This window comes from Strongylocentrotus purpuratus, unplaced genomic scaffold (genome assembly GCF_000002235.5).
Source record: "Strongylocentrotus purpuratus isolate Spur 01 unplaced genomic scaffold, Spur_5.0 spur5_scaffold_5, whole genome shotgun sequence".
In the NCBI taxonomy this organism is placed as follows: domain Eukaryota; kingdom Metazoa; phylum Echinodermata; class Echinoidea; order Camarodonta; family Strongylocentrotidae; genus Strongylocentrotus; species Strongylocentrotus purpuratus.
Window position 1 is genome coordinate 40,313,841 of NW_022145611.1, and position 24,882 is coordinate 40,338,722.

The window sequence follows — 24,882 nt, forward strand, 5'->3', positions numbered from 1 at the left end:
CAATTTAAAAACATTCAACAATTTGAGGTCATGAAACAGTGCATTAATATGAAAACGATGTGGCTTGAAAGTTATAGCACGTACAGCCATCTTTTGAGTATAAAATATACAATTCAAGTGTGATTTATAAGTACTACCCCAAACCTCGATGCCATATGTAATATGTGGCTGTATCAGAGCTTTATACAACAGTATCAATATTTCGATTATTCGAGTTATCGAATCAGCGCATTTGTGAGAGAATGCAACGTAAACAATATAGTTCAGGGTCAAAGTTGTTTACGCTAGCAAAGTGCAGAAAGGTCAAAAGAGAAACTATTAGTTAGCGCATCGCGCGCGATACCGGTAAAGTGCGCGCATTCCAAGTTAGCATTTCGCCTCACATACTCAACAAGTTCCACTGGGGTTGGATGTTTTTCTTTATAAACTAAACCGGACTATCGCGCTCGATCAAGCCCGAACTTGACAGTGACAATGGGGAAGAAAAGAGGCGGGCAGACGACTAAACGCAAAGATCGCGAGACCAGAGCATCAACACGGAATGTTAGTGTTACCACAGGACCCAACACGAGAGTGACAAGGCCTAGTAGTACTTAGTAGGGCCTACTACTAGCTCTAGGTCTAGGCCTACTAGTAGTAGGAGAGGGAGATACACGTCAAGGTCAATGCCAAGGGAGTCGGTGTCGCAAGATCAGCCAGTGACCGGCCCAGGGACGGTGGAGCAGGTGCCTGCAGCCCAGGCAGCAACACCCAGTCAGTCGTCGGGACGACCCTCGGTCGTGACACAACCGGGTGAGTTTACGACAAACAACCGTCAGCTTGACATTACAGGCATTAGATCTAATGAAAGCATAAAGACCAATTCAGCCCTCGTCCCTACCGTATCGTTCCCTTCCATAGTACCAGGGCGGGATGGAGGTCTAAATCCAGACTTCGGGGATCATGTAGACTTAGATCTAGATCTAGATCTAAACCCGAAACCAATCGATCCGATCCCGTCTCAATCTCAATCCCCATCCCCATATCAACCTCAGTCTCAACAAGTCCCGATGCCATCTCCAATCGGACCAATGTCGCCCCAAACAGAAACCCTGGGTATCACGGTTCCCCACAATTTGAAAGAAAAAATATGGAAGGGAGAATACGTCGATTTTAACGGGTTACTAGGCAACCAGGGGATGACGGCTCGAGGGCAGGGATACGTTCCAATGGAACAGAGTCAATCGGGTTTTACTGTAGTTCAAACGGGACAACAACTCACGCTTTAACCAACAGTAACAGCAAGAAACAAGATCTACAACATTGAGGCGTGGACAAACGCCTTTTTGACATTTGCGAGTGTCTGTTTGCAGGCACATCCAAACTGCGCACAAGAGATCCTAAAATATTGCCACCTCATACGGTCGGTATCGAGCAAATACACGGGAGGCGATCACCAGCCAAACCGCATGAAGCAGATCTAGTAGATCTAGATAGAGTCTAGTCTAGTAATACAAGAAAACTTAAATACTGGGGATCAATATAACGAAGGAACATCAATGGCCAATAATAATAATGTTAACGTAAAGTCGGTAAAAGATCATCAACTACACTCACTAGCTCCATCTCCCATTAAAGTAGAAAGACTAGTAGCAGAGTTGGAAAGATATCCCAATAAAAAGGCAGCGCAATGCTTAGTAACCGGTTTCACCCAGGGCTTCATATTGTATTACAACGGCCCTCGGTTGCCTGCCGATCTACCAAATTTGAAATCGGCAGATCAGAATAAGGTAGCGACAAAAAAGAAAATCGATAAGGAAGTTACTTCGGGACGCTACGCAGGGCCATACGAGAAAAGACCCCTTCAAATTTGAGAGCAAGCCCAATTGGCTTAGTCCCGAAGAAGAACCCAGGGGATTTCCGACTAATAAATCACTTATCCTATCCGAAAGGGTACTCGATTAATGATTTCATTGCCGATGATGCATGCAAAGTAGAATACAGTAGCTTTGATACTGCCGTAGATTTAGTTTCTAGGACGGGAATAGGGGCCGAGTTAGCAAAAGAAGACATACAATCTGCATTCAGACTGCTACCCATATCAACCCAGGACTTTGAATTATTAGGAATAAAATTCGAAGGGAAGTATTACGTAGATAAGTGTTTACCAATGGGGATCCGATGCGCACCGGCATATTTCGAAAAATTCTCCTCATTTCTAGAATTCTGTGTGAGGGACAGGCTAGGAACAGATAGGATAGTTCACTACATGGACGATTTTTTAGCAGTAGGGTCGGCAAATGCAGGAGGTATTAAATGTTTAGGAATAATAACCAAATTTCGCTCAGTATGCAGTGAACTAGGTGTCCCTCTGGCTATGGAAAAATCGGAAGGGCCCTGTACAAAATTGACATATCTAGGCCTGGAGATCGACACCAGCGTCATGCAAGTTCGGATACCTGACGGTAAGGTAGCAGCCTTGAAACAGAAAATCCGCAGGGCCTTAGAACAAAAGTCTTTGGATCTGAGGAATATTCAGTCGTTAATAGGATCCTTGAATTTTGTTTGTCGAGCCGTACGGCCAGGTAGAGCGTTCCTAAGGAGGTTAATAGATCTCCTGAAAACAGAAGACGGGTCAAAGGGTTCACGGCGTTTAACGGATGGAGCCCGTGCTGACCTCGAAGTTTGGTCGTCTTTCCTGGAACAATTTAACGGGGTTACAATCATTCAGCCTAGGCAGTGGTCAACTGACTCAGACTTGAACTTATTCACAGATGCAAGCGGAGGCATAGGATTTGGCGATTACTTTCAGAACAAGTGGTTCAGTGGTGCGTGGCCTCAGCACGTGTTGAAACAAGTTTACTCCATCCTCCTTCCAAAGGTTATAGCGTGGAAGGTTGTAGTTTACATTAATAAAATTGAGAGTGCTCTTCCTCATCTCTCACATGAAGCAAATTATTGTAAGCTGATCATAAGTTTTCAAAAAGTCATGTATACAGTGTAAAAAAAATAAAAATAAAAAAATAAAAAAATAAATAAATAATAAACAAATAATAAGAAACCGATTATCGTGCTTACCAAATTATAGCACGGGCACAATATGATGCTCGTTTTAACCTTAACTACAAACAAGTCGAATAGGGTGGACTATGAATAAACATATGATCGTGAAAAGAATTATGTACATGTATACTTCCCCGAAGAACTCTTTTGTTTTCACCACAGGTACTCGAGCCCAACGGTTGTGGCTATTGGGGGATAGCTTCGTCAGGAGAGCCGGCGAGAGGGCATCCTGGACAGGCAACCACAACCTGGGAGTAAATGCAAGCGAGGTTAAATGGTTTGGCAGAGGCGGCCTAACCCTACACGAATTTCCGAGAGCTCTCCAGGACTTACTAAGGTACAACCCAGCTCCTACCATCATGATCATTCACGTGGGTTCGAACGACCTCGGCCGCTATGGAGCCAAGCAATGTCGACAGGCATTAGATGATGCCCTCACCACAGCCCGGGAACTATTACCGGGGTGCCACATTTCTTTCTCAAGCATAATACCTCGTTTGTTCTACTATGGATATGGCCGTACAGTGCACTCGCAATCAGCGATTGATAAGGTGAGGAAATCCCTGAACAAATATGGTAGAAGAAAGATCAGGGCATGCACAATGCATCGTTCATCATGCACAACTTCATCGCGCAAGAACACCAATACTTCAACAGGGACGGGATACACCTGTCGGACAGTGGATGTGACATCTTGATACAGAGTTTCGCAACGGCGGCTCGAATGGCTGGGTTAACTTAAAACTTGAAATCTCTGAGAAAACGCCGTTTAAATATAATGACTCCCTCAAAATAATGCACGTGAGTCTTGCGACTCAACACTTTAACATTTAAGCTGAATATAAAGATCATTGCAAAGTGTATATACATGCACATGTAAATAGAACAAGGCAGAATCTGATTTGGACCATGATATGGCTCGTTGACGCTGCTATCATGGTTGTTTTGTTGTTGGTTTTGGTATGGCAGCTCGTCAAGTATACCTACATGTATATTTCTAGTTTAGGGAATAATGCCAAAGATAATAAGATAACAGTGGATTGTACAGATGAATACGTACATGTAAATAGACGTTCGATCAAAATAGGACAGTCGACTAATGACTGAATCTTATTTGAGGCTGTGCAGCTCGACTGTACACGGGCAAACAGGTTATTATTGTCTTCAACATAGTGATCGTGTTTAATTGATTTAACGTGGATTCATAAATCGTAATTGTTCATTTCAATTTTGCTCGGCAAAGTCACATAAAATGTGATAATGGTGCAGAGAATTTAAGCACCTGGCTTGGTATTAAGGTTTAGGAACCGATGGAGAAAAATAATAAAAATAAAATTATTAGTATTTTTGATAAATGCCCTTAAAGAGATGACTATAGTTTGCTGTGTTTGAATGGGTCCAAGTGACAACAGATAACATCATTTCATTTAATTGTTCGTCCGTTTATGGCAGAAAGTAACAATTTAGAAAACAAAACAGACAAAACTATTAAGAGGAAAAAAAAAAAAAAAAAAAAAATGGTTTGTATTGGCTGTTTGGGGTTGAAAATTGTCAAGGTTGCTTATTGCTATTGATATTTATGTTAATTGTTGTTCATAACAGGGGAGAGCGGTTTGCCCAATGGCAAGGAGGGGCTCTCAGTAGGAGAGGTTGTTTAGGGGAATCCGTATCTCAGGAAACTGGGACTTCGGTTGGATGTCTTCCTCCCGGCTGGTCACGTGACCCGGGTTCCCCTACTTAGTATCTCGTTTTTATTTAGCCTCTCCCCTCTTCCCTGTACAATAGTGCGGGTACAGATATCGCCCCTTTTTAATTTCATTGCATTTCTGTTATTTGATTGTGACATTAATTGTTGGACGGTTTGAAAGGGGAAATTCTATCCCCAGTGGAATAAATGTTGAGAAAATGGCAAACAATGTATCCATGTTGTATTTCTTCTCACAAATGTTTAGGGACAAAGTGCCGTAATTTAAAGAGGATACCGACCTTTCTCCGTATACAGTCATTAACAGATTTTATATGTGAATTCCATGTTAAATGTCTGTCAATGATAATACCAACAAATGTTGCTTCCTCCACTTCTATTAATTCTGCCCCAGATATTTTTAATCTCCCTTTAAGCACAGCCTTTCTTCTACGACTACTGAAGAACATGAAATTGGTTTTTGACGCATTGATAGTAAGCTTATTTGCAGTGCACCAATTCTGTATTGATTTTAAATTTTCATTTACTTCACACTCATCTATTTGATCTACACCTTTGGGAAAAGTATGAAAAATATTAGAATCATCTGCAAATAGTCTGAAATTGAAATAATTTGTCACAGTTGGCAAGTCATTTATAGAGATTAAAAACAGAGTTGGTCCTAAGACAGAACCTTGTGGTACACCGCATTTGATATATCTACTTTCTGATGATGACTCTTTGTATTTCACAAACTGCATTCTGTCACTAAGATAGCTTTTGAGCCATTTCAGTGCATGTCCTCGGATACCATAATGTGAGAACTTTTTAAATAATATTTTATGGTTTATTGTGTCAAAAGCCTTTTGAAAGTCAAGAAACACGCCAAGCGTAACACATCCTTCGTCTATACTGTTCAATACCGTATTCATAAGATTAATTAATGATAATTTAGTACTATACTTTTTCCTAAATCCGTACTGATGGTGATATAAAATGTCATGCGTTTTTAGAAAACTGGTCAATCGAACATTAACTATTTTTTCTAATAATTTTCCCAAAATTGGTAAGACAGAAATGGGTCTATAATTCCCTGTTTCATGTTTATTACCTTTCTTAAACAGTGGACTGACTTTAGCAATTTTCATTTGATCAGGGAAATTTCCTGTTTCCAATGAAAGATTGAAGATATGTCTTAATGGTTCAGCCAAAATAGATGCACCATCCTTAATCAGGCGTACTGGAATGTTGTCGTAACCACAAGCTTTCTTCTCGTCTAGAGCCAACATGTGGTCATGAATTTTCCAAAAAAGGGATTGCTCAACACTATTATTCAAATAATCTTCAAATAATGTGGGTACATTTGGTATTGCTGATGCTAGATTTGGACCAATGTTTACAAAGAAATCATTAAATTCATTGGCAATTTCAGATTCAGTTGTTAGAACTTTATCATTTCCATTAATACGCCTTATAAGTTTTTCTACCTTAGTACCTTTGTTACCTTTATTTCTCCCAGATAGTAATTCATTGATGATGTTCCACGTTTTACTAGTGTTATTGCTGTTCTCAGCTAGCAAACCACTGTAATAATTTCTCTTGGCATTGCGAAGAACAGTCGTTAATACATTTCTGTAGTTCCGAAATTTTTGTACATCACTTACATCAAAATTAGATTTCCTTACTTTTAAAAACAATTTATATTTTTTTCGAACAGACTTCATTATTGATTTGGTTATCCAAGGTTTCTTATAAGCGCGTCCTTTGCAGCTTCTTTTCTCTTTGATTGGTGCATGTTTATTACAAACATTATTAAACAAATTAAGAAAAATGGAATATGCCATGTTAACATCTTCACAGCTATTGATATGTTGCCACTCTTGCCCAGCAAGATCATCTTTAAAGTTTTGTACATCATAGTTTTTATAACATCTGTAAGTTACAGTCTGTGGATAATGCATCTGCTTCGAATTTATACATGGATTTTCTAAAATCATGAATACAGGGTCAGTGATCAGAAATATCACATTCTATAACACCTGAGTGATTATCATACTTGTTCATATTAGTGTATATATGGTCTAATAAGGTTACAGACTCACTGGTTACTCTTGTTGGATATTTTATTTTCTGCTCAATTCCTACGCATTTCATCGCTGTTGAAAACCCTTCTGTTGTTCCGTCTGAACTTAATGAATTTATATTAAAATCTCCTATTACAATGGTATTGCGTCTGTCGACTTTAATGTCTTCTAGAACTGTGAGAAGACTTTCTTGAAACTCTTTAACATCTGTATTTGGTTTCCTATATAAAACACCTACCATCACCTTCTGGAATTCTCCATTGTTTATTTCAAACCAAATTGATTCTGTATGCTTCACTGTATAATCTTTCACGACGTATTTCAAATTAGAACGAATATAAGCTCCTACCCCTCCTCCTCTTTCTCTACCATCCCGGCACTTTACCTCCAATAAATAACCTTCCATTTCCAAGGTTGACTTTTCTAAAACTCTCCATACTTCTGATAATGCAATTACATCGAATCTGAACTTAACGCAATCTTCATATAACAACTTTAAGGAATCAACATTTTTGTTTAGCGAACGTACATTTACATGGGAGATACTAATTGATTTTTTACCGTCAAGTGGCAATAATGTACTATCAAATGAATTTGGACATAACTTACAAGAATGTGATACAGTGTTCAGGGGCGGATCTAGCTTTTTGCTAAGAGGGGGGTTGACCAAAATAATGACGATGCGGAGCATCGTCCACGAGCCGCGAAGCGCCGAGCCGATTTTTTTGGGGGTGTTTATTTGAACCCCGTAAGTGATGTTTTCCTGGCATCTATTAACACAATGGAGACCATAAAAAGCAGTGCATGATAACGTCTTTTTAAATCAAGTAACAGTTAAATACACAGTTATATCCAGAGTTATCATGTGTTTGGTTAAGTTACCAGATGAGTTGAAAATCTTCTCACAATATTTGCACTTGAAAGGGTTTCTCTCCAGCGTGCGTTCTTTTTTCTTTCTTTTTTTTTCACTTCGGCGGTGGCCCGTGTCCTCAAAAAAGCTGATGGGGGGGGGGGGGGGCAAGGGACTCTGTGACATTTGTTCGCCCAACCCCCCCCCCCCCCCCCCCCCCCAAAAAGAAATAATAATAATAATAATAATAATAATGATAATAATAATAATAATAATAATAAATGAAATAAATACATAGAAATAGAATAAAATAAAATTACAAGTTTAAAAAAAAAGATAAGATTTAAAAAAATGGTCCCCGGATTTTTTTTTTTTTTGGGGGGGGGGGGGGGGGGGGGTTGCAAACCCCCAACCCCCCCTCTAGATCCGCTTCTGGTGTTATCAAACATATTATTAGAATATTTGTATCATGAAAAAAGGACATTATGAGGAGACATTTCTCCAACAGGCGGAGTCTGAAGTTTTGTATTCGACATTATCTAAACCCACTGCGAACAAGTCGTCAGGGGTTGAAATTATCTTAAAAGTATCATCATTCATTTTGCAGACGATGTTCCCTGCCTTTGTCGAAACAGATTTCACCTCTGCAGATTTCTTTGCTGCCATCAAGACAGCATAGCGAGTAGAGGTGAGATCTTCATTCACAAAAACCTGCCTAAAGGATTCCTTCCCCTTCAAGTGGAAACGCCCCTGGTACACCTTGTCTCGCTTACGTTGGGCGACAAAGCGCACGACGGTGTCGCGCTTCTTCCCCGCCACCTTCCTTCCTAAGCGATGGCAAGCCGAGATGTCGCTCTCTGCAAGCTGCATCCCGGTCTCCCCAGCCACCTTACAGATTTTTTCGATCAGGATCTCCTCTGTCTCCTCCTTCTCCTCCTCAGCCAGACCGCTGATCCTCAAATTATCTTTCCTCCCAGCCTGCTCTATTGCATCTTGTCGAAACTGGAGGTGGAGAAGATGGGGATTGACCACCTCCTTAAATGACCGCAGGCATACCTCTTTCACTGCCTGAACTATAGCAGGAACGGCTGCCTTTACTGCTGCCTCAACTGCCTGTTTCACAACATCTCCCATCATGCCATATTCACCAATCTCCAACTCTTCAAGATGATCTCCTATATCAACGAAAATCCCCTTCTTTTCCGGAGATGCTGCAGCTGCCATCCCTCGTTGAGAGGCGACCTTGCGATCTACATCATTGTTGACCACAAATGGGCGCTGTGGTGATGGGGGTTTTGCCTGGCCCTGAGCGGCTCCTCGGAGAAACATTCAAGGCATATTATCCTTCTTCGCCTTTCCCTTACTTCCACGCCCAGGCATGTTGATAACAGCAAAAGGTGGATTTTCACTTCAGGAAAATAAAGGGATGGGACTGAAATGTGCCAACAGCTACAGAAGTCCAGATTTGGATGTGAATTCTAGCTTAAAATTCTCAGTTTCCAGTCATCTGTTGATCTGTGAACTCTCTCCAAGTAGTGCCTTAACACTAGACAAAGGCATCACATATCCATACATGGATCAAACAGTGACAGGTTTTGTTAAATCCAGTATTTTACAGGACACAAAATAGCAGTAAGTAAAACACCTTGACATACCAAATGTACCAAAAGAAGAGTTGCCGCAATGCTAACATGTTCTCTATAAAAAAGCGTTGCCGTAATGCTATTATGTTCTCTAAAAAAAGACTCTGAATTTCAGCGTAATTAATTAGCATTCTTGCATAATGAACAGTTTAGGGTCACAGCTAGCTGTGGACTTTAATACTTTCGTGATGGATTCCACAGAAAAATCGCTCAGTCAGACGCAGTGTTCTGCACTTAGAGAGAGAGAGAGAGAGAGAGGGGGGGGGGGTTCTAGGCAGTTACGAGCACATAGGTGGCAGGGAATGATGGGCATGTATGTCCAACACGTACTTTGATGATCACATGCAGGCGCGTACGCAGGGGGGTGTTTGGGGGGTTAAACCCCCCCCCCTTTGGTATTTTTATGTGTGTAAACCCCCCTAAAAAAACCTATAACCCCCCCTTTGGATTTTTATTTTATTTTATTTATTTTTTTAAATTATTAAAAAAAAGAAAAAAAAAGAAAAAAGAAATACCTCCATGGCTGACCTAAGAAAGGTGACCTTACCCCCCCCCCCCAACGGAGAAAAATGTCAATTTTTCAAATTTCGAGACCAAAAAAAAAAAAAAAGAAGTGGCCTCTTACCCCCCCCCCCCCCCCCCCCCCCCCCGCTTATTCAGCGGTCGGTTGAGTCGTTGCGATTTTTCTGGGACCAAAAAAAAAAAAAAAAGTGTCCGCTTACCCCCCCCCCCCCCCCCCCCCCCCCCCCCCCCCCACCACTGAGCGACTTTTCGGCTGGCTGAGTCGTTGCGATTTTTGTTTGGACTCCCTAAAAAAAAAAAAGTGTCCGCTTCCCCCCCCCCCCCCCCCCCCCCCCCCCCGCCCCCCCCCCCCCCCCCCACTGAGCGACTTTTTGGCCGGCGCAATTTTCAAATTTTCCTGAGTCGTTGCGAAATTTTGGACCCGATTTAAAACCCCCCCCCCCCCCCCTTTAAAAAATCCTGCGTACGCCACTGATCACATGTATATGTGCCAAAAAGCGTACGGCAACATGAGACCATAGCAAAACTCTAATCGAATCACTAACCATACAAGCTACTTTCAAATAGAACAACATACCTTCGCTGCATGATGTACAGTCTACACACGTCACCCCACTGCAGATAACTAGGAAATCAAAATGCAAGGAATAATTTTTAATAAATCAATTTCCTGACCAACGAAGTCGTATGATGTTTTACATGTTTGATTTCAGTCTTCTAAAACGTTATTTTTTGGGGTGGGTGTTCACAGCAAGTTCTCTCAATTTGTTCTGAACATAGTTTTAGGGGCACAGATTTGCAAATGGTTCCCACACACTTGACAACAGCTGTACACAGACGTAAGTGTCATTCGATTTATTGGAGTTTATTTAAATTCAGAGTAATGCGGATCACAGTATTTCTTTCATTTAATAATTCACGCTATTGTTAGATTTCTCATACATAATAATATACACATGAATGTACGTATTCTGTATCTCTTGTTTATGCCTTCGCCACCGGAGAGGTGGACGTATTGCATTATGTTTTTGGAGTTGTCCTTTGAGTTGATGAACTTCGAACTTGATGATTATAATTATGTATCATCATATAAGAGGACAACCTGATTATATATTTCTTGGTTAAAGGTCAAGGTCATATAGGTCGATTTTTTTGGATATGGGCCCCCTCCCCTGGCGTTTAAGGAGGAGGGGGGGGGGTGCGATTTTTCAATATTTTGAAAGCCCCCCCCCCCTCTCCCACCCACTGAGCTCATTTGGACTAGCGGGATTTTCAAATTTTCGGGAGCAAATTTTTTTTAGAAAAAATAGTGCTTATAGTGATTATTTTCTATATCCAGGACGCAAATTCAACGAATTATATTCGTAGGATTTAGCTGACTGAGCTAGGCCATGAAAAAGTAGTTTTTTCGGAGGGGGAGCATAATTCAACAATATCTTGATGCTTTGAAGTAATGCAGGATGTGTTACAAGTTGAACCCTTCAGAGACTACACTGAAAAAACCAGGGTGTTAAATTTAACACCATGGGTGTTAGTTTTAACACCATCCCGGTATCTATATCGGAAAACCCTAGCTGGTATTATTTAACACCAGGGTTTGGAATTAAACAATTCAATTCCACTCTTGGTGTTGAAGTAATTCCGCCTTTGGTGTTAAAATCTAACACCATTGTTTCAACTTGGTGTTAAAGTCCAATTCTAGTTTTGGTGTTTAAAATTCCAACACCATTTTTTTCAACACCAGTGGTGTGTAGAATTTAATCCTGATTTTTTTGTTAAAATCAATACCAATAATTCTACACTCAATTCAAAGAATCCTGCGATGTCTGTTGGATTTTGTGGTAACAATTTTTTAACTTTTCTGTCTGCAGAACAAATGTTCACACTTAACGGCATGATTGCGCTGATGAAATAGGATTTTCAGACCTTGACAAAAAATTCTATAACCACGATATCCCGAAGAGATTCTTGACACCTAGCTTGCGCATGCGCATGTACGATAGGACGTCATATCATATGACAACTGTCGTCCAATGATTTTGCTCGATTCCACTAACTTATGCGCATGCGCAAGTACAACACCATAACACCAAGACTCGGAACATCAACCTGTTATTAAATATTTCGACACTCTGTTGGTGTTGAACGGACGTGAAGGGACGTGAAATTAACACTAAGGGTGTTTTTCTTTCTATTCCGCGCTGGTGTTAGAAATTTAACACACTGTTTTTTGTAGTGTATAATCAGGTACTACATCCCAATATTAAAGTAAAAACTGACATTTAAAAAAATGACAGGTAGGTTTTTTTTGGTAGGCTTTCCCCAAACTTTAGCCCACTCCATTTTCGGGAGGGAGGGGGGGGGGGGGGGTGGGTTAGTGTTTGAAAGTTAAAATGTTGATTTTGACATATATAAAGGGGTTAAGTGCACGATATTACCGTATATCATGGCTTAAATCATCGTTATCATTACGTGTCTAATAATTTCCTTTGAAACCAAAAGATTTGTCGACGTTAAATCCTGATGTTACAACATATGTTCATACCTGTACCACACAACTCTCCAGTATATCCTGCATTACATTGACATGCATTGCCCTCACCATTACAGGTACCTCCGTTCATACATGTGTTGGGAGCAGAACAATCAACTGCAGAGAGAAGAGAAAACATCCTTAAATTAACGAATCTTTATATTCACCGTTTACGTGGAAATGCATGAATGACGAGTATTCAGACGCTCTGGAGTTTTATTAATTCAGAACCTTTATGATAGCCGTCTTGAAATTTGCATTTAAAAAAGTTAATCCATCCCTTAAAATTTTCACTGACCCTATTGGTTTATATTGTTGGGAAGCTATTCTTTGTCACACATACATACACACTCTCTCCTAAGGACAATTTTATAGAATAAAGGTTTGTCTTGGAAACGATTTCTATCTTTTCGGTTAAGGTCCAGGACTACAAAACACCCCAGAATGACCCAGAGGGCCCCTGTCATGTTGCAGCGGCAGAGGCCTAAGTTGTCAGTTGTCTATGCAGGGGAAGGAGCCACCGGACGCTCTTAATTAAGTCTAACAATTAATCTAGAACCTTCAAGATTGCCCTCAACGAGTAGAAAATTGTTATTTTCTTCTTGAAATTCAAACAGTCCCCCATTCATTTCATTACAAACCGTCTCTCTTTCTCTTTCATAGAACTGCATTTAATTTTTTGTATTACTGTTCAACTTTCATCTGAAGTCTTCGTAGGCACACGTTGAACCTATTGCAACTCATCTGCAATGTAATCTGTATGTTAAGAGTTAAGTTTGATGTTCTTTTTTTTTTTCCGTTTCGCTTCCTCCCAATATCTTTTTTTTCTTTGTCTTATCTTCTTTTCTTTTTACCCTTTCCTCCCTTTTTCAGGCCCCCGCTAAAGAAGGGGGGGGGGGGGGGGACCGCGGTCGATTCACCCTTCCCCGATCCACCATAGCTGTATACATTCATTGAATATATTTCAACAAATTGCGGTGGGTTGAGGTTTCCATCCTTTCTAAACAGTCAACTACTTGAACATTTGTTTCACTGAAAGGGTATATTCTAAACTAATTAGCAAGTACCATCAGGTTTAAAAGTATTGTATGATAAGAATGAAAGCTTTGTTTTGCACGTTTGTTGCAATAAACTAAAAATAAGTGTTCATTTTTAAAATTGTTCATAAGGTTATGAATGTAGATTGCTAATTAATTGTAGTTTGGAGTACATTTTCAGCGACTTGTCTCATGAAAATCAAGGGGCTTGAATAATAGTGCTGATTTTATTGAATAGCTCTATCTTGTGTTATAAAAGAAAGAGTGAAAAATAATTTTGTGACGGATTGGACTATTTTTAGCGATAGGACCCGGGGTAGCCTAACAATTTGTCAACCTTGTCATTTATGTTCGACACTGTAGCTTGATTCACATTTTTGTAATTTGGGAAGATTAAATGATTCTTTAACTTTTTACGTCAGGCCATCGCTGGGAATCAACTAAAAAAAGGCCATTAAAATAAATTATCACTGAAACTTTTCACTGTTGATCAAGTGGAGATGCAAGCCGTGAGTTGAATTTGACTCTGATACGAAGCATGAAAGACTAGGTATCTATAATGTCTTGATGAGAAAGGAGCATTTGCTTTATGTCATAGGTGTTTGCATTTAATCTGCCTTGACTTGATAGCTTACCTGCACACGGAGACCCAGCATAACCAGCAGAGCACGCACAAGTATACATGTTCACTCCATCAGTACAATCTTCATTAGCCATACACGGACCGGAAGCACATTCGTCGATATCTATGCAAATTGAGTTGTAATGATATTCATTGGAATGAAAGTGACAAGAAAATAATTTCCATGTTGTCATATTTGTCCATATTTAGCGATTAACAGGAAAATCAAACAACAATTGCTTTTAAATGCATATTAACGACAAATGAGAAAAAAATCTACTTAATTTGTAAAACTATTAATCAAAAAATAAAATAAAGTAAACAAACTAAATCTATCTTGCATTCGTCCGATTAATTTCCAAATTCATGGACTAAGAAGAAGTAAAAATCTATAAAAAAACCAGTTTCGTTGTCACTGACAATCCTTGAAGAGGCCCTCGAAGAAAAAGAAAATAACAGGAAAATTAAGTAAAAACTGACATTTTAAATAATGACAGGTAGGTTTTTTAGGTAGGCTTTCCCCAAACTTTAGCCCACTCCATTTTCGGGAGGGAGGGGGGGGGGGGTGGGTTAGTGTTTGAAAGTTAAAATGTTGATTTTGACATATATAAAGGGGTTAAGTGCACGATATTACCGTATATCATGGCTTAAATCATCGTTATCATTACGTGTCTAATAATTTCCTTTGAAACCAAAAGATTTGTCGACGTTAAATCCTGATGTTACAACATATGTTCATACCTGTACCACACAACTCTCCAGTATATCCTGCATTACATTGACATGCATTGCCCTCACCATTACAGGTACCTCCGTTCATACATGTGTTGGGAGCAGAACAATCAACTGCAGAGAGAAGAGAAAACATCCTTAAATTAACGAATCTTTATATTCACCGTTTACGTGGAAATGCATGAATGACGAGTATACAGACGCTCTGGAGTTTTATTAATTCAGAACCTTTATGATAGCCGTCTTGAAATTTGCATTTAAAAAAGTTAATCCATCCCTTAAAATTTTCACTGACCCTATTGGTTTATATTGTTGGGAAGCTATTCTTTGTCACACATACATACACACTCTCTCCTAAGGACAATTTTATAGAATAAAGGTTTGTCTTGGAAACGATTTCTATCTTTTCGGTTAAGGTCAAGGACTACAAAACACCCCAGAATGACCCAGAGGGCCCCTGTCATGTTGCAGCGGCAGAGGCCTAAGTTGTCAGTTGTCTATGCAGGGGAAGGAGCCACCGGACGCTCTTAATTAAGTCTAACAATTAATCTAGAACCTTCAAGATTGCCCTCAACGAGTAGAAAATTGTTATTTTCTTCTTGAAATTCAAACAGTCCCCCATTCATTTCATTACAAACCGTCTCTCTTTCTCTTTCATAGAACTGCATTTAATTTTTTGTATTACTGTTCTACTTTCATCTGAAGTCTTCGTAGGCACACGTTGAACCTATTGCAACTCATCTGCAATGTAATCTGTATGTTTAGAGTTAAGTTTGATGTTCTTCTTTTTTTTTCCGTTTCGCTCCCTCCCAATATCTTTCTCCCTCTATCTTTTTTTTCTTTGTCTTATCTTCTTTTCTTTTTACCCTTTCCTCCCTTTTTCAGGCCCCCGCTAAAGAAGGGGGGGGGGGGGACCGCGGTCGATTCGCCCTTCCCCGATCCACCATAGCTGTATACATTCATTGAATATATTTCAACAAATTGCGGTGGGTTGAGGTTTCCATCCTTTCTAAACAGTCAACTACTTGAACATTTGTTTCACTGAAAGGGTATATTCTAAACTAATTAGCAAGTACCATCAGGTTTAAAAGTATTGTATGATAAGAATGAAAGCTTTGTTTTGCACGTTTGTTGCAATAAACTAAAAATAAGTGTTCATTTTTAAAATTGTTCATAAGGTTATGAATGTAGATTGCTAATTAATTGTAGTTTGGAGTACATTTTCAGCGACTTGTCTCATGAAAATCAAGGGGCTTGAATAATAGTGCTGATTTTATTGAATAGCTCTATCTTGTGTTATAAAAGAAAGAGTGAAAAATAATTTTGTGACGGATTGGACTATTTTTAGCGATAGGACCCGGGGTAGCCTAACAATTTGTCAACCTTGTCATTTATGTTCGACACTGTAGCTTGATTCACATTTTTGTAATTTGGGAAGATTAAATGATTCTTTAACTTTTTACGTCAGGCCATCGCTGGGAATCAACTAAAAAAAGGCCATTAAAATAAATTAACACTGAAACTTTTCACTGTTGATCAAGTGGAGATGCAAGCCGTGAGTTGAATTTGACTCTGATACGAAGCATGAAAGACTAGGTATCTATAATGTCTTGATGAGAAAGGAGCATTTGCTTTATGTCATAGGTGTTTGCATTTAATCTGCCTTGACTCGATAGCTTACCTGCACACGGAGACCCAGCATAACCAGCAGAGCACGCACAAGTATACATGTTCACTCCATCAGTACAATCTTCATTAGCCATACACGGACCGGAAGCACATTCGTCGATATCTATGCAAATTGAGTTGTAATGATATTCATTGGAATGAAAGTGACAAGAAAATAATTTCCATGTTGTCATATTTGTCCATATTTAGCGATTAACAGGAAAATCAAACAACAATTGCTTTTAAATGCATATTAACGACAAATGAGAAAAAAATCTACTTAATTTGTAAAACTATTAATCAAAAAATAAAATAAAGTAAACAAACTAAATCTATCTTGCATTCGTCCGATTAATTTCCAAATTCATGGACTAAGAAGAAGTAAAAATCTATAAAAAAAACAAGTTTCGTTGTCACTGACAATCCTTGAAGAGGCCCTCGAAGAAAAAGAAAATAACAGGAAAATTAAGTAAAAACTGACATTTTAAATAATGACAGGTAGGTTTTTTAGGTAGGCTTTCCCCAAACTTTAGCCCACTCCATTTTCGGGAGGGAGGGGGGGGGGGGTGGGTTAGTGTTTGAAAGTTAAAATGTTGATTTTGACATATATAAAGGGGTTAAGTGCACGATATTACCGTATATCATGGCTTAAATCATCGTTATCATTACGTGTCTAATAATTTCCTTTGAAACCAAAAGATTTGTCGACGTTAAATCCTGATGTTACAACATATGTTCATACCTGTACCACACAACTCTCCAGTATATCCTGCATTACATTGACATGCATTGCCCTCACCATTACAGGTACCTCCGTTCATACATGTGTTGGGAGCAGAACAATCAACTGCAGAGAGAAGAGAAAACATCCTTAAATTAACGAATCTTTATATTCACCGTTTACGTGGAAATGCATGAATGACGAGTATTCAGACGCTCTGGAGTTTTATTAATTCAGAACCTTTATGATAGCCGTCTTGAAATTTGCATTTAAAAAAGTTAATCCATCCCTTAAAATTTTCACTGACCCTATTGGTTTATATTGTTGGGAAGCAATTCTTTGTCACACATACATACACACTCTCTCCTAAGGACAATTTTATAGAATAAAGGTTTGTCTTGGAAACGATTTCTATCTTTTCGGTTAAGGTCCAGGACTACAAAACACCCCAGAATGACCCAGAGGGCCCCTGTCATGTTGCAGCGGCAGAGGCCTATGTTGTCAGTTGTCTATGCAGGGGAAGGAGCCACCGGACGCTCTTAATTAAGTCTAACAATTAATCTAGAACCTTCAAGATTGCCCTCAACGAGTAGAAAATTGTTATTTTCTTCTTGAAATTCAAACAGTCCCCCATTCATTTCATTACAAACCGTCTCTCTTTCTCTTTCATAGAACTGCATTTAATTTTTTGTATTACTGTTCTACTTTCATCTGAAGTCTTCGTAGGCACACGTTGAACCTATTGCAACTCATCTGCAATGTAATCTGTATGTTTAGAGTTAAGTTTGATGTTCTTTTTTTTTTCCGTTTCGCTTCCTCCCAATATCTTTCTCCCTCTATCTTTTTTTTCTTTGTCTTATCTTCTTTTCTTTTTACCCTTTCCTCCCTTTTTCAGGCCCCCGCTAAAGAAGGGGGGGGGGGACCGCGGTCGATTCACCCTTCCCCGATCCACCATAGCTGTATACATTCATTGAATATATTTCAACAAATTGCGGTGGGTTGAGGTTTCCATCCTTTCTAAACAGTCAACTACTTGAACATTTGTTTCACTGAAAGGGTATATTCTAAACTAATTAGCAAGTACCATCAGGTTTAAAAGTATTGTATGATAAGAATGAAAGCTTTGTTTTGCACGTTTGTTGCAATAAACTAAAAATAAGTGTTCATTTTTAAAATTGTTCATAAGGTTATGAATGTAGATTGCTAATTAATTGTAGTTTGGAGTACATTTTCAGCGACTTGTCTCATGAAAATCAAGGGGCTTGAATAATAGTGCTGATTTTATTGAATAGCTCTATCTTGTGTTATAAAAGAAAGAGTGAAAAATAATTTTGTGACGGATTGGACTATTTTTAGCGATAGGACCCGGGGTAGCCTAACAATTTGTCAACCTTGTCATTTATGTTCGACACTGTAGCTTGATTCACATTTTTGTAATTTGGGAAGATAAAATGATTCTTTAACTTTTTACGTCAGGCCATCGCTGGGAATCAACTAAAAAAAGGCCATTAAAATAAATTAACACTGAAGCTTTTCACTGTTGATCAAGTGGATATGCAAGCCGTGAGTTGAATTTGACTCTGATACGAAGCATGAAAGACTAGGTATCTATAATGTCTTGATGAGAAAGGAGCATTTGCTTTATGTCATAGGTGTTTGCATTTAATCTGCCTTGACTCGATAGCTTACCTGCACACGGAGACCCAGCATAACCAGCAGAGCACGCACAAGTATACATGTTCACTCCATCAGTACAATCTTCATTAGCCATACACGGACCGGAAGCACATTCGTCGATATCTATGCAAATTGAGTTGTAATGATATTCATTGGAATGAAAGTGACAAGAAAATAATTTCCATGTTGTCATATTTGTCCATATTTAGCGATTAACAGGAAAATCAAACAACAATTGCTTTTAAATGCATATTAACGACAAATGAGAAAAAAATCTACTTAATTTGTAAAACTATTAATCAAAAAATAAAATAAAGTAAACAAACTAAATCTATCTTGCATTCGTCCGATTAATTTCCAAATTCATGGACTAAGAAGAAGTAAAAATCTATAAAAAAAACAAGTTTCGTTGTCACTGACAATCCTTGAAGAGGCCCTCGAAGAAAAAGAAAATAACAGGAAAATTAAGTAAAAACTGACATTTTAAATAATGACAGGTAGGTTTTTTAGGTAGGCTTTCCCCAAACTTTAGCCCACTCCATTTTCGGGAGGGAGGGGGGGGGGGTGGGTTAGTGTTTGAAAGTTAAAATGTTGATTTTGACATATATAAAGGGGTTAAGTGCACGATATTACCGTATATCATGGCTTAAATCATCGTTATCATTACGTGTCTAATAATTTCCTTTGAAACCAAAAGATTTGTCGACGTTAAATCCTGATGTTACAACATATGTTCATACCTGTACCACACAACTCTCCAGTATATCCTGCATTACATTGACATGCATTGCCCTCACCATTACAGGTACCTCCGTTCATACATGTGTTGGGAGCAGAACAATCAACTGCAGAGAGAAGAGAAAACATCCTTAAATTAACGAATCTTTATATTCACCGTTTACGTGGAAATGCATGAATGACGAGTATTCAGACGCTCTGGAGTTTTATTAATTCAGAACCTTTATGATAGCCGTCTTGAAATTTGCATTTAAAAAAGTTAATCCATCCCTTAAAATTTTCACTGACCCTATTGGTTTATATTGTTGGGAAGCAATTCTTTGTCACACATACATACACACTCTCTCCTAAGGACAATTTTATAGAATAAAGGTTTGTCTTGGAAACGATTTCTATCTTTTCGGTTAAGGTCCAGGACTACAAAACACCCCAGAATGACCCAGAGGGCCCCTGTCATGTTGCAGCGGCAGAGGCCTATGTTGTCAGTTGTCTATGCAGGGGAAGGAGCCACCGGACGCTCTTAATTAAGTCTAACAATTAATCTAGAACCTTCAAGATTGCCCTCAACGAGTAGAAAATTGTTATTTTCTTCTTGAAATTCAAACAGTCCCCCATTCATTTCATTACAAACCGTCTCTCTTTCTCTTTCATAGAACTGCATTTAATTTTTTGTATTACTGTTCTACTTTCATCTGAAGTCTTCGTAGGCACACGTTGAACCTATTGCAACTCATCTGCAATGTAATCTGTATGTTTAGAGTTAAGTTTGATGTTCTTTTTTTTTTTCCGTTTCGCTTCCTCCCAATATCTTTCTCCCTCTATCTTTTTTTTCTTTGTCTTATCTTCTTTTCTTTTTACCCTTTCCTCCCTTTTTCAGGCCCCCGCTAAAGAAGGGGGGGGGGACCGCGGTCGATTCACCCTTCCCCGATCCACCATAGCTGTATACATTCATTGAATATATTTCAACAAATTGCGGTGGGTTGAGGTTTCCATCCTTTCTAAACAGTCAACTACTTGAACATTTGTTTCACTGAAAGGGTATATTCTAAACTAATTAGCAAGTACCATCAGGTTTAAAAGTATTGTATGATAAGAATGAAAGCTTTGTTTTGCACGTTTGTTGCAATAAACTAAAAATAAGTGTTCATTTTTAAAATTGTTCATAAGGTTATGAATGTAGATTGCTAATTAATTGTAGTTTGGAGTACATTTTCAGCGACTTGTCTCATGAAAATCAAGGGGCTTGAATAATAGTGCTGATTTTATTGAATAGCTCTATCTTGTGTTATAAAAGAAAGAGTGAAAAATAATTTTGTGACGGATTGGACTATTTTTAGCGATAGGACCCGGGGTAGCCTAACAATTTGTCAACCTTGTCATTTATGTTCGACACTGTAGCTTGATTCACATTTTTGTAATTTGGGAAGATAAAATGATTCTTTAACTTTTTACGTCAGGCCATCGCTGGGAATCAACTAAAAAAAGGCCATTAAAATAAATTAACACTGAAACTTTTCACTGTTGATCAAGTGGAGATGCAAGCCGTGAGTTGAATTTGACTCTGATACGAAGCATGAAAGACTAGGTATCTATAATGTCTTGATGAGAAAGGAGCATTTGCTTTATGTCATAGGTGTTTGCATTTAATCTGCCTTGACTCGATAGCTTACCTGCACACGGAGACCCAGCATAACCAGCAGAGCACGCACAAGTATACATGTTCACTCCATCAGTACAATCTTCATTAGCCATACACGGACCGGAAGCACATTCGTCGATATCTATGCAAATTGAGTTGTAATGATATTCATTGGAATGAAAGTGACAAGAAAATAATTTCCATGTTGTCATATTTGTCCATATTTAGCGATTAACAGGAAAATCAAACAACAATTGCTTTTAAATGCATATTAACGACAAATGAGAAAAAATCTACTTAATTTGTAAAACTATTAATCAAAAAATAAAATAAAGTAAACAAACTAAATCTATCTTGAATTCGTCCGATTAATTTCCAAATTCATGGACTAAGAAGAAGTAAAAATCTTTAAAAAAAACAAGTTTCGTTGTCACTGACAATCCTTGAAGAGGCCCTCGAAGAAAAAGAAAATAACAGGAAAATTAAGTAAAAACTGACATTTTAAATAATGACAGGTAGGTTTTTTAGGTAGGCTTTCCCCAAACTTTAGCCCACTCCATTTTCGGGAGGGAGGGGGGGGGGGGGGGGTGGGTTAGTGTTTGAAAGTTAAAATGTTGATTTTGACATATATAAAGGGGTTAAGTGCACGATATTACCGTATATCATGGCTTAAATCATCGTTATCATTACGTGTCTAATAATTTCCTTTGAAACCAAAAGATTTGTCGACGTTAAATCCTGATGTTACAACATATGTTCATACCTGTACCACACAACTCTCCAGTATATCCTGCATTACATTGACATGCATTGCCCTCACCATTACAGGTACCTCCGTTCATACATGTGTTGGGAGCAGAACAATCAACTGCAGAGAGAAGAGAAAACATCCTTAAATTAACGAATCTTTATATTCACCGTTTACGTGGAAATGCATGAATGACGAGTATTCAGACGCTCTGGAGTTTTATTAATTCAGAACCTTTATGATAGCCGTCTTGAAATTTGCATTTAAAAAAGTTAATCCATCCCTTAAAATTTTCACTGACCCTATTGGTTTATATTGTTGGGAAGCTATTCTTTGTCACACATACATACACACTCTCTCCTAAGGACAATTTTATAGAATAAAGGTTTGTCTTGGAAACGATTTCTATCTTTTCGGTTAAGGTCAAGGACTACAAAACACCCCAGAATGACCCAGAGGGCCCCTGTCATGTTGCAGCGGCAGAGGCCTAAGTTGTCAGTTGTCTATGCAGGGGAAGGAGCCACCGGACGCTCTTAATTAAGTCTAACAATTAATCTAGAACCTTCAAGATTGCCCTCAACGAGTAGAAAATTGTTATTTTCTTCTTGAAATTCAAACAGTCCCCCATTCATTTCATTACAAACCGTCTCTCTTTCTCTTTCATAGAACTGCATTTAATTTTTTGTATTACTGTTCTACTTTCATCTGAAGTCTTCGTAGGCACACGTTGAACCTATTGCAACTCATCTGCAATGTAATCTGTATGTTTAGAGTTAAGTTTGATGTTCTTCTTTTTTTTTCCGTTTCGCTCCCTCCCAATATCTTTCTCCCTCTATCTTTTTTTTCTTTGTCTTATCTTCTTTTCTTTTTACCCTTTCCTCCCTTTTTCAGGCCCCCGCTAAAGAAGGGGGGGGGGGGGACCGCGGTCGATTCGCCCTTCCCCGATCCACCATAGCTGTATACATTCATTGAATATATTTCAACAAATTGCGGTGGGTTGAGGTTTCCATCCTTTCTAAACAGTCAACTACTTGAACATTTGTTTCACTGAAAGGGTATATTCTAAACTAATTAGCAAGTACCATCAGGTTTAAAAGTATTGTATGATAAGAATGAAAGCTTTGTTTTGCACGTTTGTTGCAATAAACTAAAAATAAGTGTTCATTTTTAAAATTGTTCATAAGGTTATGAATGTAGATTGCTAATTAATTGTAGTTTGGAGTACATTTTCAGCGACTTGTCTCATGAAAATCAAGGGGCTTGAATAATAGTGCTGATTTTATTGAATAGCTCTATCTTGTGTTATAAAAGAAAGAGTGAAAAATAATTTTGTGACGGATTGGACTATTTTTAGCGATAGGACCCGGGGTAGCCTAACAATTTGTCAACCTTGTCATTTATGTTCGACACTGTAGCTTGATTCACATTTTTGTAATTTGGGAAGATTAAATGATTCTTTAACTTTTTACGTCAGGCCATCGCTGGGAATCAACTAAAAAAAGGCCATTAAAATAAATTAACACTGAAACTTTTCACTGTTGATCAAGTGGAGATGCAAGCCGTGAGTTGAATTTGACTCTGATACGAAGCATGAAAGACTAGGTATCTATAATGTCTTGATGAGAAAGGAGCATTTGCTTTATGTCATAGGTGTTTGCATTTAATCTGCCTTGACTCGATAGCTTACCTGCACACGGAGACCCAGCATAACCAGCAGAGCACGCACAAGTATACATGTTCACTCCATCAGTACAATCTTCATTAGCCATACACGGACCGGAAGCACATTCGTCGATATCTATGCAAATTGAGTTGTAATGATATTCATTGGAATGAAAGTGACAAGAAAATAATTTCCATGTTGTCATATTTGTCCATATTTAGCGATTAACAGGAAAATCAAACAACAATTGCTTTTAAATGCATATTAACGACAAATGAGAAAAAAATCTACTTAATTTGTAAAACTATTAATCAAAAAATAAAATAAAGTAAACAAACTAAATCTATCTTGCATTCGTCCGATTAATTTCCAAATTCATGGACTAAGAAGAAGTAAAAATCTATAAAAAAAACAAGTTTCGTTGTCACTGACAATCCTTGAAGAGGCCCTCGAAGAAAAAGAAAATAACAGGAAAATTAAGTAAAAACTGACATTTTAAATAATGACAGGTAGGTTTTTTAGGTAGGCTTTCCCCAAACTTTAGCCCACTCCATTTTCGGGAGGGAGGGGGGGGGGGGGTGGGTTAGTGTTTGAAAGTTAAAATGTTGATTTTGACATATATAAAGGGGTTAAGTGCACGATATTACCGTATATCATGGCTTAAATCATCGTTATCATTACGTGTCTAATAATTTCCTTTGAAACCAAAAGATTTGTCGACGTTAAATCCTGATGTTACAACATATGTTCATACCTGTACCACACAACTCTCCAGTATATCCTGCATTACATTGACATGCATTGCCCTCACCATTACAGGTACCTCCGTTCATACATGTGTTGGGAGCAGAACAATCAACTGCAGAGAGAAGAGAAAACATCCTTAAATTAACGAATCTTTATATTCACCGTTTACGTGGAAATGCATGAATGACGAGTATTCAGACGCTCTGGAGTTTTATTAATTCAGAACCTTTATGATAGCCGTCTTGAAATTTGCATTTAAAAAAGTTAATCCATCCCTTAAAATTTTCACTGACCCTATTGGTTTATATTGTTGGGAAGCAATTCTTTGTCACACATACATACACACTCTCTCCTAAGGACAATTTTATAGAATAAAGGTTTGTCTTGGAAACGATTTCTATCTTTTCGGTTAAGGTCCAGGACTACAAAACACCCCAGAATGACCCAGAGGGCCCCTGTCATGTTGCAGCGGCAGAGGCCTATGTTGTCAGTTGTCTATGCAGGGGAAGGAGCCACCGGACGCTCTTAATTA

The 24,882-nt window shown here is 38.5% G+C and overlaps 1 protein-coding gene across 1 annotated transcript in view; it reads right to left on the reverse strand.

Moving 5' to 3' along the window:
• Positions 1–3,227: 3,227 nt before the first annotated feature.
• LOC100889823 (fibropellin-1-like) overlaps positions 3,228–24,882 on the reverse strand; it is a 55,833-nt gene continuing 34,178 nt past the window's right edge. Inside the window, exons 24-36 of the mRNA XM_030999209.1 lie at positions 24,358–24,462; positions 23,628–23,738; positions 21,956–22,060; positions 21,224–21,334; positions 19,556–19,660; positions 18,828–18,938; positions 17,160–17,264; positions 16,431–16,541; positions 14,759–14,863; positions 14,031–14,141; positions 12,371–12,475; positions 8,303–8,973; positions 3,228–3,290 (exon numbers count right to left, since the gene is read on the reverse strand). Of these exons, the coding sequence (XP_030855069.1) occupies positions 3,228–3,290; positions 8,303–8,973; positions 12,371–12,475; positions 14,031–14,141; positions 14,759–14,863; positions 16,431–16,541; positions 17,160–17,264; positions 18,828–18,938; positions 19,556–19,660; positions 21,224–21,334; positions 21,956–22,060; positions 23,628–23,738; positions 24,358–24,462 (1,919 nt within the window). The remainder of the gene's footprint in view (positions 3,291–8,302; positions 8,974–12,370; positions 12,476–14,030; positions 14,142–14,758; positions 14,864–16,430; positions 16,542–17,159; positions 17,265–18,827; positions 18,939–19,555; positions 19,661–21,223; positions 21,335–21,955; positions 22,061–23,627; positions 23,739–24,357; positions 24,463–24,882) is intronic.